The 16,730-nt window shown below is 32.6% G+C and overlaps 1 protein-coding gene across 2 annotated transcripts; it reads right to left on the minus strand.

The window, feature by feature from the left end:
• Positions 1-204: 204 nt before the first annotated feature.
• Positions 205-16,330, minus strand: LOC143074442 (uncharacterized). Of its 2 annotated transcripts, none has more exons than XM_076249899.1 (6): positions 16,112-16,330; positions 14,873-15,310; positions 13,998-14,061; positions 11,920-12,078; positions 2,268-2,431; positions 205-420 (listed from the first exon to the last, which is right to left on the minus strand). In XM_076249899.1, exons 1-6 carry the CDS (start codon positions 16,310-16,312, stop codon positions 310-312), a joined length of 1,137 nt encoding a protein of 378 aa, XP_076106014.1. In that variant the 5' UTR covers positions 16,313-16,330; the 3' UTR covers positions 205-309. The 2 variants fall into 2 exon arrangements, with proteins under 2 accessions (XP_076106014.1, XP_076106013.1); XM_076249898.1 differs by lacking the exon at positions 205-420 and adding an exon at positions 443-1,667.
• Between the last annotated feature and the right edge of the window lie 400 nt (positions 16,331-16,730).

A 16,730-nucleotide genomic window follows, 5' to 3' on the forward strand; every position in this document is an offset into this window, starting at 1 on the left:
ATATTGTTCTATGATTTTGACTGTCATAAGGAATGTTAGTCCAAACATGTTGGTGCAGTGAAACTTGCCGTATTAGGGTTAAATTAATCCTTCAGTGTTCCGTTGTAAAACAAAGACGGCATAATTCGGTTAATATTTTTCGAGACTGCGCATCTGTGTAGTACATCAAATCTTAATACATTTAAAAAAAAATAACAACCCAAATTTAGATAAAAATGTGTCTCATTCGATCTTATTATTATTATTGGTCAATTAGTATAAACATTCTTTCATTAATTACATAATTCAATACATAAATGTACATGCATTTCAATAATGGTGATGACAACCAGTTTTACAGTTAGTTTCTACAGTGACTTCAATTCCATAATGATCTGATAAAGGATACGATTTTCCATATATGGTTTGGTCCATAACTCTCTGTAGTAGAAATAAAAAAAATGTTACATCATCCGGTGAATTAACTATGATCGTTTATTTGAATTTAAAAACAAACTAGGTTGAAATAGTTATTGCAATTGTAACTGTAACTATATCTTTGGGTCATCTATAAATTATTTTGATATATGACAAGGTTACCTGTATCTATACATTTTTTGTGATGTTTAATAGAAATATTTTTGTGATATTCAAAAGAAATATTTTTGTGAACTGACAATCCTCAACCCCTATTCTGATAGTAAAACTCTTGTTGTGCTAAAGTAATTTGCATTGATGTAGAATACTTGGCAAAAGTATCATTTTGTAAAGAAAATGACTAATAGGATTCATTTAAAAAAAGTATCAGTATATACATTTGAATATATAATTCGTGAGGTCTTTTGAAAACACTTATATTCAAATTTCCTGGTACAGTAGTAAAATGCATTAATATATTACAAATTTAATACTATTACATTAATTTTTAAAAATCAATATGAAACAAAATGCACTCAAACAGTTATATGCAGCATCACTTCAGCTTTTCCTATCACTAGAAAAAAAAGATAAACTAAACGCAGCTTGTGCAGAGTCGTCTACTTGTATTTTCTTGAGAGCGTCAATGGAAGACAAAAACGCTCAGAAATAAACTTAAGGATGTAGTCAGGTGAAATTAATAAAATCAGGAATTCAAAATTGATACTATCAATCAGATATTGTATATTGATTTTTAAAATGGCGGGAAAAGGCTGTCTCGGATTTTTACCTTACATTTAGCATACTAGGCTTTATTTGGGTTTCAAATCGTAAAAAAATAAATCTAGAATCTGCTTAAATTTTGGTAATGAATTTTAATGAGCTATTGAAGTCTTTTATGAAAAGAAAAGGGGTGATATTGGGCAAAATAGTATACCCTGTATCGTAGGAAAAAACCAAGGAGTCAAAAAATCTGACAAAAATGCCTAAACCGGAAATGACTACATCCTTAACGTATGTGTATAGTAACTTTATCTACAAGAAATGCATGCAGCTACTATCAATATATATAAATAAACTTTAATCTAATCGCTTTATATAGCATAGATAAATTATTAGATCGCTTAGCAAAATGTTATGCGTGTGCTTTAATCAATCAAATCTTCCGAATCCTTCAAATCGCTGCGACAATTAGTGCGCACAGATATTTCTGCTCCGTAGTGGTCAGACAATGGGAACTTCTGTTCAGGCGGAAGTTGGTCAAGTACTCTCTGTAATAGTAAGAAAATGGGTGCTCTTTCTTTTGACACTATAATTATGATAATAGTATGTATATGTCAACTTCACAATATATATTGTAGAACATAAAGAGAAGTAAAATTTTGAAAAAATAATTACCAAAATCAAGGAAAATTAATCCACACTTAAAATAAAAATGATGAAATTTTGCTTCATAAAAGTAAACTAAAGATAAAAAGCAGTGGATATATATGGCAAACTTATTAAAGTTATTTTCACATTTGGTTCTATGAGATAATTACATAGATATAAGAAGATGTGGCATGAGTGCCAATGAAACAACTCTCATCCAAGTCACAATTTGTTAAAGTTAACCATTATAGATCAAAGTACGGTCTTCAACACTGAGCCTAGGCTCACACCGAACAGCAAGCTATAAAGGGCCCCAAAAATCATATCAACAGATATAAATACAACGCACTAAATAAAAAGCCATGCAAAGCATCTATTTTTAGACACTAACTAATATATTACTCAGACGTCTAAAATCAAATATTATTATATATTATTTGGTTGCAATAACTTATGGCATTCTTTTTTTATTTATTTAGCCTTTATTATAATTAAAATACCTTAGCTCCTAATATTTTATAACCACGGGTGAGAATGTGATCTATTATGCTGGTATCATCATGTCCATCTGTCAGTGTGTTTTCGTGCGGTGAATACGTAGGCTTTCCAACCAGCTCTGCGTAGGGAGAACGAAGATTGCCTTTCATAAACTGTTCAAAAGATGCTGAAATTATAATAATGTGTTAATGAAAGCGGTGTTGAAGTACAAGTAAATGTTGTTTTTTTTTAATATTTTTTACAAACTACTAAAATATGAGTAATTTAACCTGGAGTGAAATCTCTGAGTGAAATCTCAAATTTATTATGTGTTTCTACTTATTCGTAAAATTTCTCATGTTTTCCCCTTAAACTTCAGAATTTAAACATTCGAGCAAACCAAAAAAGAAATTTGTTGATTTAACTGAGATTCATGCGAGTTAGACATACATGAGGTCCTATTTGAAATTGAAAAAAAAAACTCAGAGATATTAGTCACGCATAACGAAAAACGAAAAAAAATACATTATAGATTAGAAAAATTCAAAAAAATAAATAAAAGAAAATTACCCGTAGTTTCATAAAATGATCTTGGCAAATTACCATCATGGACAAATATGATGTCATACGAATGAAATATTTCAAGCTGGCAATTATTCCGTTATGTTTACACATTAAAATCAGCTAATAACTCACTTATTCATATATCTTTTTAATTTTAGATTCTATAATTGCATAATTCAAACATTTGTGGATTTCAGCAAATCAGTACGACGGCTAACACATTAGCTACGACATGTCATGTGTGGATTTGACAATAAATATATTTTTGTATAAGCTGTGACGCTGACTAAAATAACATAAATATTGACTGCTGTATACCTATGTTTGACAAGTTCACCTAATAGTATTGTTTCTGTTTGTTTTGTTCACAAATTGTTGTCAATATAATGGATTTTAATGTGTGAAAATAACGGAATAATTGCCAGCTTGAGATCTTTCATTCGTATGACATCATATTTGGCCATGATAAAATATGTGATCCTGATCACATAGTCGTTACCTTTTTAAGGTCTTTCCTCTCCGCGAGGAAAGACCTTATTGTTTTTCTCCTGTTTTTTTTTTTTTTTTTTTTTTTTTTTTTTTCATCCAGCATTTGTTTAACATGGCCTCCCCTTGTTTCTATTGGAGTTATCAAGACCAAATATGGACCATCGGTAGACCTCATCATGAAGTATTACCAGATGAGGCTGTGTAGGATTTCATCATCCCCTTTAGAAGTTATCTCCCTTTTATTGGTTTTTTTCGACATGGCCCCCCCTCGTTGTTTTTAAAGATATCATGACCTTATTTGGACAATAGTTAAATCTCATCATGATGTGTTACCATATGAGGCTGCTAAGGATTTCATCATTCCCTATGAGAGTTATGTCCCCTTGAAGCAATTTCTTTCTTTTACAGTTTTCTCAAAAAGTATTCAAGATAGAATTGATTTGAAAACGGCAACATGTACAGGACCAGATGGCAATGTTAATTAACATATACAATCATTTTGTTGTTAACCCTTATAAGGAGTTATTTCTCTTGAAAAAATATAAACAATTTTTGAAAAATTGTATCTCGAGAATCGGAAGTCGTAAAGACTTGGGACCTACACCAATTATCTTAAGTTCATGTGACCTTTAATTTGCACCCAAGGTCAAAGGTCACCGAGTGCAAAAAAAAATTAAGCTGCAATTTCAAGCTTTCATATTAAGAAAACGATAAGAGTTTGCTGCATACTTACAGCGTATAAAATGTTCCTCTCGACGAGCTCTACATTTTATACACTGACCTCAAAAGAGTCCGACTGTCTGTTCAAAAGTTACGACGGGATGATTCTTAAAAGTATAGTATTGTGTGTATATCTTTTTAAAGGTAACAGATATCAACCTACTATAAACTGCAAAGATGATCAGTAGTTCAAGACCTTCAATTTGAGGTCAATGTCAGGTCATGATGAAATTTCACCTTGACCTTCACATTTTACTATGACCTTGACCTTGTGATATTTGAAAGGTCAAGTGGTCCTGAGTTGAATGGTGATAGTCCCATGTCTCTACGACTTCAGGTTCTCAAGTTTTGTATTGCATCATATATTTGATGATTAATTATGACCTTGGTGAACTTTGAAATTGTCCCAATTCTTTTTCTATAATGTTGTCCTTCAACTGTAGATCATTTATCATTTAACAGATTTGAGATATCTATTGTCGTTTTAGAGATAATGCAGTTTGAAGTTTTTCGAGCGGAGGCATGTATTTCTGAATCATCAAGAGCTTACCACTTAAAATGTTTTAGAAATTGAAGAGGTTGACATAGTGACATGTTTGACCAAATACCAAAAACATTCCATGGAAAAAAAACACCAAAAAATCAATTTGAAATTTTCAAGTTTTGCATTGACTTTGTAAGTTTCATAACTTCTATTTATATAATTGATATTGCATCATTATTTGCACTTTGTCAAATGGGGTCATCTGATATATCAAATTGAAGGTCTTAATAAACTCTACTTAAAAATGAAAATTTTAAACCCCCTTTTCATCGCAGGGGGACGGGTGGGGTCATTTAGTGCAAACATTCAAATTTCTCAGATGGTAAGGTTGTCGCATATCAAATGAAAGAACATAAAGCGTACATTTCACATTTCAAATTGACGTCTCCCAAAAATGGGTTGGATGGGGTCATTGAGTGCAAAAAATAAATGTTCTTTTATGGTAGGGTTGTTGTATATCAAATGAAAGGTCATGATGTGTACATTTGAAATATCAAATTCCCGACCTCCAAAAATTTGTTGGATAGGGTTATTAAGTGCAAAAATCAAACTTTCAAGAACATGGTGTTGTCGCATATCAAACGAAAGCTCATCTACTCTGTTCCATATATCATAATTCCGATCTCAAAAATGTAGACGGATGAGGTCATTTAGTGTAAAAAGCGAAAAGTTTCAGAAGGTGTGCTTGTCGTATATCAAACGAAAGGTCGTACAAAGTACAATACGAAAACATCACTTTTACAGGAAAGACCTTTCAATTGTTTTACAAACAATTGAGATACTAGTTGTTTTTCTCCTGTTTTTAAGGTCTTTCCTCTCCGCGAGGAAAGACCTTATTGTTTTTTTAATGTTTTTAAGGTCTTTCCTCTCCGCGAGGAAAGACCTTATTGTTTTTCTCCTGTTTTTTTTTTTTTTTTTTTTTTTTTTTTTTTTTTTTTTTTTCATCCAGCATTTCTTTGACATGGCCTCCCCTCGTTTCTATTGGAGTTATCAAGACCAAATATGGACCATCGGTAGAACTCATCATGAAGTATTAGCAGATGAGGCTGTGTAGGATTTCATCATCCCCTTTAGAAGTTATCTCCCTTTTATTGTTTTTTTTCGACATGGCCCCCCCTCGTTGTTTTTAAAGATATCATGACCTTATTTGGACAAAAGTTAGATCTCATCATGATGTGTTACCATATGAGGCTGCTAAGGATTTCATCATTCCCTATGAGAGTTATGTCCCCTTGAAGCAATTTCTTTCTTTTACATTTTTCTCAAAAAGTATTCAAGATAGAATCGATTTGAAAACGGCAACATGTACAAGACCAAATGGCAATGTTAATTAAGATATACAATCATTTTGTTGTTAACCCTTATAAGGAGTTATTTCCCTTGAAAAAATATAATCGATTTTTGAAAAATTGTATCTCAAGAACCGGAAGTCGTAAAGACTTGGGACCTACACCAATAATCTTAAGTTCATGTGACCTTTAATTTGCACTCAAGGTCAAAGGTCACCGAGTGCAAAAAAAAATTACGCTGCAATTTCAAGCTTTCATATTAAGAAAACGATAAGAGTTTGCTGCATACTTACAGCGTATAAAATGTTCCTCTCGACGAGCTCTACATTTTATACACTGACCTCAAAAGAGTCCGACTGTCTGTTCAAAAGTTACGACGGGATGATTCTTAAAAGTATAGTATTGTGTGTATATCTTTTTAAAGGTAACAGATATCAACCTACTATAAACTGCAAAGATGATCAGTAGTTCAAGACCTTCAATTTGAGGTCAATGTCAGGTCATGATGAAAATTCACCTTGACCTTCACATTTTACTATGACCTTGACCTTGTAATATTTGAAAGGTCAAGTGGTCCTGAGTTGAATGGTGATAGTCCCATGTCTCTACGACTTCCGGTTCTCAAGTTTTGTATTGCATCATATATTTGATGATTAATTGTGACCTTGGTGAACTTTGAAATTGTCCCAATTCTTTTTCTATAATGTTGTCCTTCAACTGTAGATCATTTATCATTGAACAGATTTGAGATATCTATTGTCGTTTTAGAGATAATGCAGTTTGAAGTTTTTCGAGCGGAGGCATGTATTTCTGAATCATCAAGAGCTTACCACTTAAAATGTTTTAGAAATTGAGGAGGTTGACATAGTTATATGTTTGACCTAATACCAAAAACATTCCATGGAAAAAAACACCAAAAAATCAATTTGAAATTTTCAAGTTTTGCATTGACTTTGTAAGTTTCATAACTTCTATTTATATAATTGATATTGCATCATTATTTGCACTTTGTCAAATGGGGTCATCTGATATATCAAATTGAAGGTCTTAATAAACTCTACTTAAAAATGAAAATTTTAAACCCCCTTTTCATCCCAGGGGGACGGGTGGGGTCATTTAGTGCAAACATTCAAATTTCTCAGATGGTAAGGTTGTCGCATATCAAATGAAAGAACATAAAGCGTACATTTCAAATTTCAAATTGACGTCTCCCAAAAATGGGATGGATGGGGTCATTGAGTGCAAAAAATAAATGTTCTTTTAAGGTAGGGTTGTTGTATATCAAATGAAAGGTCATGATGTGTACATTTGAAATATCAAATTCCCGACCTCCAAAAATTTGTTGGATAGGGTTATTAAGTGCAAAAATCAAACTTTCAAGAACATGGTGTTGTCGCATATCAAACGAAAGCTCATCTACTCTGTTCCATATATCATAATTCCGATCTCAAAAATGTAGACGGATCAGGTCATTCAGTGTAAAAAGCGAAAAGTTTCAGAAGGTGTGCTTGTCGTATATCAAACAAAAGGTCGTACAAAAAACAATACGAAAACATCACTTTTACAGGAAAGACCTTTCAATTGTTTAACAAACAATTGAGATACTAGTTCTAATGGTTTTTTTTCCAACATTTTTTCTAAATGCCCTCCCCCCGTTTCTATTGATGTCATCAAGACCAAATATGGACCATCGATAGATCTCATCATGAGGTATTACCAGATGAGGCTGTGTAGTATTTCATCATCCCCTTTAGAAGTTATCTCCCTTTTATTGATTTTTTTCAACATAGCCCCCCCTCGTTGTTTTTAAAGATATCATGACCTTATTTGAACAAAAGCTAGATCTCATCATGATGTGTTACCATATGAGGCTGCTAAGGATTTCATCATTCCTTATGAGAGTTATGTCCCCTTGAAGCAATTTCTGTCTTTTGCATTTTTCTCAAAAAGTATTTAAGATAGAATCGATTTGAAAACGGCAACATGTACAAGACCAGATGGCAATGTTAATAAACATATACAATCATTTTGTTGTTAACCGTTATAAGGAGTTATTTCCCTTGAAAGAATATACACAATTTTTGAAAAATTGTATCTCGAGAACCGGAAGTCGTAAAGACTTGGGACCTACACCAATAATCTTAAGTTCATGTGACCTTCAATTTGCACCCAAGGTCAAAGGTCACCGAGTGCAAAAAAAAATTACGCTGCAATTTCTAGCTTTCATATTAAGAAAACGATAAGAGTTTGCTGCAAACTTACAGCGTATAAAGTGTTCCTCTCGACGAGCTCTACATTTCATACACTGAGCTCAAAAGAGTCCGACTGTCTGTTCAAAAGTTACGACGGGATGATTCTTAAAAGTATAGTATTGTGTGTATATCTTTTTAAAGGTAACAGATATCAACCTACTATAAACTGCAAAGATGATCAGTAGTTCAAGACCTTCAATTTGAGGTCAATGTCAGGTCATGATGAAATTTCACCTTGACCTTCACATTATACTATGACCTTGACCTTGTGATATTTGAAAGGTCAAGTGGTCCTGAGTTGAATGGTGATAGTCCCATGTTTCTACGACTTCCGGTTCTCAAGTTTTGTATTGCATCATATATTTGAGGATTAATTGTGACCTTGGTGAACTTTGAAATTGTCCCAATTCTTTTTCTATAATGTTTTCCTTGAACTGTAGATCATTTATCATTTAACAGATTTGAGATATCTATTGTCGTTTTAGAGATAATTCAGTTTGAAGTTTTGCGAACGGAGGCATGTATTTCTGAATCATCAAGAGCTTACCACTTAAAATGTTTTAGAAATTGAAGAGGTTGACATAGTTATATGTTTGACCAAATACCAAAAACATTCCATGGAAAAAAACACCAAAAAATTCAATTTGAAATTTTCAAGTTTTGCATTGACTTTGTAAGTTTCATAACTTCTATTTATATAGTTGATATTGCATCATTATTTGCACTTTGTCAAATGGGGTCATCTGATATATCAAATTGAAGGTCTTAATAGACTCTACTTAAAAATGAAAATTTTAAACCCCCTTTTCATCCCAGGGGGACGGGTGGGGTCATTTAGTGCAAACATTCAAATTTCTCAGATGGTAAGGTTGTCGCATATCAAATGAAAGAACATAAAGCGTACATTTCAAATTACAAATTGACGTCTCCCAAAAATGGGTTGGATGGGGTCATTGAGTGCAAAACATAAATTTTCTTTTAAGATAGGGTTGTTGTATATCAAATGAAAGGTCATGATGTGTACATTTCAAATATCAAATTCCTGACCTCCAAAAATTAGTAATCTAGGGTTATTAAGTGCAAAAATCAAACTTCTAGAACATGGCGTTGTCGCATATCAAATGAAAGCTCATCTACTCTATGTTACATATATAATAATTACGATCTCAAAAATGTAGGCGGATGAGGTCATTAAGTGATAAAAGTGAAAAGTTTCAGAAGGTATGCTTGTAGTATATCAAACGAAAGGTCGTACAAAGTACATTACGAAAACATCACTTTTACAGGAAAGACCTTTCAATTGTTTTACAATTGAGATACTAGTTTTTTTTTTTTTTTTCATCCAGCATTTGTTTGACATGGCCTCCCCTCGTTTGTATTGGAGTTATCAAGACCAAATATGGACCATCGGTAGACCTCATCATGAAGTATTACCAGATGAGGCTGTGTAGGATTTCATCGTCCCCTTTAGAAGTTATCTCCCTTTTATTGGTTTTTTTCGACATGGCCCCCCCCTCGTTGTTTTTGAAGATATCATGACCTTATTTGGACAATAGTTAGATCTCATCATGATGTGTTACCATATGAGGCTGCTAAGGATTTCATCATTCCCTATGAGAGTTATGTCCCTTTGAAGCAATTTCTTTCTTTTACATTTTTCTCAAAAAGTATTCAAGATAGAATCCATTTGAAAACGGCAACATGTACAAGACCAGATGGCAATGTTAATTAACATATACAATCATTTTGTTGTTAATCCTTATAAGGAGTTATTTCCCTTGAAAAAATATAAACAATTTTTGAAAAATTGTATCTCGAGAACCAGAAGTCGTAAAGACTTGGGACCTACACCAATAATCTTAAGTTCATGTGACCTTTAATTTGCACCCAAGGTCAAAGGTCACCGAGTGCAAAAAAAAATTACGCTGCAATTTCAAGCTTTCATATTAAGAAAACGATAAGAGTTTGCTGCATACTTACAGCGTATAAAATGTTCCTCTCAACGAGCTCTACATTTTATACACTGACCTCAAAAGAGTCCGACTGTCTGTTCAAAAGTTACGACGGGATGATTCTTTAAAGTATAGTATTGTGTGTATATCTTTTTAAAGGTAACAGATATCAACCTACTATAAACTGCAAAGATGATCAGTAGTTCAAGACCTTCAATTTGAGGTCAATGTCAGGTCATGATGAAATTTCACCTTGACCTTCACATTTTACTATGACCTTGACCTTGTAATATTTGAAAGGTCAAGTGGTCCTGAGTTGAATGGTGATAGTCCCATGTCTCTACGACTTCCGGTTCTCAAGTTTTGTATTGCATCATATATTTGATGATTATTTGTGACCTTGGTGAACTTTGAAATTGTCCCAATTCTTTTTCTATAATGTTGTCCTTCAATTGTAGATCATTTATCATTTAACAGATTTGAAATATCTATTGTCGTTTTAGAGATAATGCAGTTTGAAGTTTTTCGAGCGGAGGCATGTATTTCTGAATCATCAAGAGCTTACCACTTAAAATGTTTTAGAAATTGAAGAGGTTGACATAGTTATATGTTTGACCAAATACCAAAAACATTCCATGGAAAAAAACACCAAAAAATCAATTTGAAATTTTCAAGTTTTGCATTGACTTTGTAAGTTTCATAACTTCTATTTATATAGTTGATATTGCATCATTATTTGCACTTTGTCAAATGGGGTCATCTGATATATCAAATTGAAGGTCTTAATAAACTCTACTTAAAAATGAAAATTTAAAACCCCCTTTTCATCCCAGGGGGACGGGTGGGGTCATTTAGTGCAAACATTCAAATTTCTCAGATAGTAAGGTTGTCGCATATCAAATGAAAGAACATAAATCGTACATTTCAAATTTCAAATTGACGTCTCCCAAAAATGGGTTGGATGGGGTCATTGAGTGCAAAACTTAAATTTTCTTTTAAGATAGGGTTGTTGTATATCAAATGAATGGTCATGATGTGTACATTTGAAATATCAAATTCCTGACCTCCAAAAATTAGTAAGATAGGGTTATGAAGTGCAAAACTAAAACTTTGTAGAACATGGCGTTGTCGCATATCAAATGAAAGCTCATCTACTCTGTTCCATATATCATAATTCCGATCTCAAAAATGTAGGCGGATGAGGTCATTAAGTGATAAGAAGTGAAAAGTTTCAGAAGGTATGCTTGTCGTATATCAAACGAAAGGTCGTACAAAGTACATTACGAAAACATCATTTTTACAGGAAAGACCTTTCAATTGTTTTACAAACAATTGAGATACTAGTTTGTAGGAATTGTTAGTATTAAAGATTAGTTTTACAGTGGATACATAGAAATAAGAAGATGTGGTAAAATGTATGAGTCAGTGCTAATGAGACAACTCTCCATCTGAGTCACAAAGTGTAAAAAGTAAACAATTATAGGTCAAAGTACGACCTTCAACACGGAGCTTTGGCTCACCCCGAACAGCAAGCTATATATATATATGACAGTTGTTATCCATTCGTTTGATGTGTTTGGACTTTTTATTTTGCCTTTTGATTTTGGACTTTCCTTTTTGAATTTTCCTCGGAGTTCAGTATTTTTGTGTTTTTACTTTTTTCTATATAAAAAGGCTCTAAAATGAAACAAGGAATTTATTCAGGAAACTAAACTGAGTTAACATATCAATAAATGAAACTTTAGAAATGATATAAATAAAAAGGATGGGAGTTTTCAAAAACAAACACACGAAAGTAATATCGTGTTCTTGGTGATGATTCAAACTTGCTTATAAAAACGATGAATATACATGTATCTATATACCTGATGTCACATAGTGTATATGTCTAGATGAGATAGATGGTCCAGAATTCATATCACCCATCAATAAGATGTCTTTTTCATTCCTTATGTGACGTAATAATGATATCGTTTCAAACAGGTTCTCTGTCTCTCCGTCGGCAAAGAAGGAAGATTGGAACACTGTAAAATAGTCGCAAAATGAAAGTGATAATGCGTATGAATGTTAAGTGTAGAGTGAATAGTTGCAGTAATATTTTAGTTTTATAGTTATTAAAAACTATGAAATGAGAAAATCTTAAGAGCTCATATAACAATTTGATAGCATATATGCATTATCTAAGTCAACAATGCAATAATAGGCAGATTTTATTGTAGAGTTTGATACATGCACTCTAACGGTACCAACTTTTTCTGCACCAATTGCGTTTTCTACAATTAATGTTGCTTCTGTGATCCTCTAAATCCAAATATTTGAAAATCCAAAACCTCATAGGAACACTGCACCATTAATAAAACCAAAAAGGACACAAACTATGGCCACATACGGACAAGGATTTAAAATGGCCTAACATAATAAATATTGATACACCAATCGAAGTATAGAAAAAAGTGGGTAAAAAATAGAGAATATAGATTTATTGGATTCAAAATTTGAAACGTAGGTAGGAAAAAGTAAGAAAAAAGTAAATAACAAAGACTACAGACAATAATTAACATGTGGAGCAGAATCTGCTCACCCTTCCGGCGCACCGGAGACCTCTTCCCAGTATTTGGTTGGGTTCGTGTTGCTTAGTCTTTAGTTGTCTATGTTCTATTTTTGTGTTTGTCTTTTTCTTTTTTAGCCATGTCGTTGTCATTTTATTTTCGATCTATGAGTGTGAATGTCCCTCTGGTATCTTTTGTCTCCCTGTGGTGTTAGGTACATTGTACATGCACCTCCTTAAGGATTTAAGAAATATAAACCAACATAGCTGAAATTCAAGGTCCATGTATAAGCTCCAATATATAGATGTATGTCACTGTAGTACTGGGCCGTACTAAATGAACACGGTTATTTCCATGTTTGAGAAAACTACCTCTGTCGCAAATATTACAATGCTCTGATCTCCAACGGGCAAGAGGGATTAATTATACATGTATATAAAAATTTAAAAGATATAAATTTGGTACAGTTCTCTATCAGGTACCGGATGACATATAAGTTTACAACTATAGGTCACCATACGGAATTCATAAAAACGAACAAACCCCAAACCGCGTAACAAGCTATCGAAGGCCATGAACTGACAAATGTAAAAAATAAATCAAAGGAGAAAAAATAGCGGCCTGATTTATGAACAAAACAAAGAATTAAAACAAAATATGATATACAGCAAGAAACGACACCTACTGAATGACAGGCTCCTGACTTTGGACAGGCACATTTTGTAGCTATGTTAAACTAGTTTTTTTGGCGTCAAACCGGGGGCAGTGGTGTAACAGGCATAAGAACAAACTATAAAAGTAAGTTCAAAAGGGCTTAACTCATCGGATCATTGGTTTATAACGACTATGTTTGCTTAAAGATACAAATAGGATTGAATACAAAGTTAACCAACGAAGTGTAATCCTTTACTTAACATTACAATTAGAATAATATAGAGCATGCACTGTTCAGTAGGTCTAACTTGAAATTTATATAAAAATTTGACATTTGCAGTCTGTAAAATAAATAGACATCACAATTAAAAAAAAAAAAAGAATAGAGAATTGAGAAAAATCAGATCGATACAAAGCAGGAAAAAAAAACAGACTGGACGTGGACGGGTATTTATACATCCCATAACAAAAACGTCACTAGAATAAGTACATGTATACTTAAAGGATCGATAAGTTTACCTGGATTTGTAAACAACATCTACATGTACGTACAAATAAAGGATGTCCTATCCCGTTTGAAATAGTTTTAAATAGTGCAGCCAACCATCAATTGTCGTAATGTTTTGTGTTAAGTACTAAGTCATATAATCCACTTTATATCAATATAGCCCTACAGGTGTCTGCTTCTTTGTTCGACTTATACTATAGGTTTCCTGAATATAAATTGAATGAAATTTTACCTTGTGCAATTGAATCATTTGCAGGTGTCAGATGAGTACACATTATTTCTCCTAACTCTTGTACCTAAAAAAAAAACCCGGAATTTTGCAATTATTGTTATTTGTGTAACGTTACTAAAGTAGCAAATATTTCAAATTGATTTATACAAAAACATATTATAGTCAGGAGCCTCTGGCCTCTGTTAGTCTTGTATATTTTTTTTAATTTTAGTTTCTTGTGTACAATTTGGAGTTTAGTATGGCGTTCATTATCACTGAACTAGTACATATATTTGTTTAGGGGCTAGCTGAAGAACGCCTCCGGGTGCTGGAATTTCTCGTTGCATTGAAGACCTGTAGGTGACCTTCTGCTGTTGTCTGCTCTATGGTCGGGTTGTTGTCTCTTTGACACATTCCCCATCTCCATTCTCAATTTTATGAAATATAAATGAAATGTTTTCAATGGATACAATTAATCAACAAAGATCAACATGACATAGTTTTCAAAGACTTGTACCATTTAGTTTGACGTATATCAGATGTAACAAGCACGTGGTAGTCCTCATTTTGACGAGGGGTATTTATACCAGCTGTACGATAAAGCACTACTAGTATTTGATATATCAATGAAGAAAAATAATTCTTTAAGAGAGAAAAATATTTTTAAAAAATACGGAAGTCTCGAGGACGAGACAAACAAACAAAATCCACTGCAAATGGAACGAGTATCGTGAGGTTAGAATAATTACAAATAAATAAAAAACAATATACATTGAAACATATCGTACATGTACTTCTTTGCATTATACAACATGTACTCTTTTTAATGTTTGATTGAATTATTGTAAATAATTAGGAATAACAGAAACTATTAATGACATTAATAGAACACCTACCCTCGCTGAAATAAACTCCCTTCTGAAGAATGGCCTAACTCCATGGATGAATGGTGTACGTTTAGGAGTCCACAACTTCCGTTTACTTAACACTAATAATCCTGGAATGTTCATCTGGAGTGCTTGTGGTCCTAAGCAATGTTTAGAAATGTGCTCTGGACCACTTACTAAGATGCAACTTATACAAAAGTCAGACAACTCAAGCATTCTGCACTGTTTGAGAGCACAATCTAGAAGTCCAAGCAATGTTTGACCAGTTGGATGGCATTTCTGACTAAAACATGTTAAAAACGTCATGCTCTTAGTTCCTTGGCAAGGAGCTTTCTGCATCATACTATAGTTTAGTCTACCATGACTGTCATGGAGAGAACTGTATGAATACGGATAGGTAAACATTAATCTATGCACTGTTTCTTTAACATCCCTCCCATAAAAAACCTACAATCATAAAACTAATTTCAATGAATAAAAAAAATACAAGTCAACTATTGTTACATTTCTCTGTTAAATAACTAACAATAATAAAACTAAGAATATGTAAATTAAATATATTTCAATCGAATAATCGGATAAATAGAAGGCAATATACACTGTATGTAATGTAAAAAAGATGAGGATTGAAGCCTAATGAAGTTAAATACGAAAATTCGCCGTGGACGCATGACATTTATACAGTGTTATATTCATTTATTCATTTCATATTTTAACCACCAACCCCCACCCCCATACACACACATCAAATTGTGATGGGGTACGTCTTCCCTGTTATGCAATATGTTGCCTTGTATGTCTTTTATTCGTATTCGTATTTGACCATTGAGTTGTCAGTTTATGTTTTACCAATGGGTTGTTTTAGTGTCCCAATTGTATCTTCTGCCTCTTGTTTACTTTAAATCGCTGCCTGCTATAATACATAAATGTAACACATGCGCATGCGTCGTAATATTATATCGTGGTAACAACTACTTTGTGGCTCGCAGGGCTCTATAGTTCTTTAACATTTTTTTTTTATATTTCTACTCTTTTCAACAATATTGATAAGCATGAATTTTTACCATTGTCATATAACATCTTCACTATATTTTTTATGCTCAAATTTTTATAAGAAAATTCAATTATAGCACTCACTTTTACTTGTTAAATAATTCAAACAGGAAAAGCACATTAGTATTTTGTATTTTGTATTTTGTATTTTGTATTTTGTATTTTGTATTTTGTAAAACACAAATACTATCTTACCTCTTGTAAGCAAATGACATCACTACGTAAGTCTTTTAGGGCGGGAACCAATAGTTGTCGTCTTTCATCATAATACTTTACAGTACTCGGTTGTAGTCCGGTGTTAAAGGTCACAAGTTTCTTTGTAAGACACTTTTCTTGAGAACCGTACACAAGTGAGAGTAGACAGCAAAAGACCAAATGGTGATGATGAACAACCATGGTTTGAGCTGATAATAACAAAGATACTAGATAAAAAAAAAAGAAAGTCATTTTCCTCTAAAAAGTGTAAAGATTTGCATGAAAATGACAAATAAAATAACAAGTGTAAAATTTTATTAGTTAACCATCATTTATATTATTTGATCGAACATTACTTTGTTAAAAAACAGTATTTAATAGCGGAAAAGAGGAAAAATTGTTTTATTAAATGAGCCAAATTAATGAATTGCATCTTAATATACACTAATGATAATTTCAGACCTACATTGTACATGATATTTCAAATTTCTTTTTCGCTAAAGAATAGATTAGATAATATATTTAATGTTAAATTCAAACAGTCAATATGATTGTAAACAATGACACAAATAAACAATTAGCTGTAAATTTGACAAATTAAAACTACATGTAAATTTGC

The sequence above is a fragment of the Mytilus galloprovincialis genome, chromosome 5 (assembly GCF_965363235.1).
Source record: "Mytilus galloprovincialis chromosome 5, xbMytGall1.hap1.1, whole genome shotgun sequence".
NCBI classification, from domain to species: domain Eukaryota; kingdom Metazoa; phylum Mollusca; class Bivalvia; order Mytilida; family Mytilidae; genus Mytilus; species Mytilus galloprovincialis.

Coding starts and splice junctions, on each gene's coding strand:
- LOC143074442 (XM_076249898.1), bottom strand. CDS start 16,312: ATGGTTGTTCATCATCACCATTTGGTCTTTTGCTGTCTACTCTCACTT. Junction 2,432..11,919: donor TATACACTATGTGACATCAG/GTATATAGATAC, acceptor TTATAATTTCAG/CATCTTTTGAACAGTTTATG. Junction 1,668..2,267: donor ATAAAATATTAGGAGCTAAG/GTATTTTAATTA, acceptor TTACTATTACAG/AGAGTACTTGACCAACTTCC.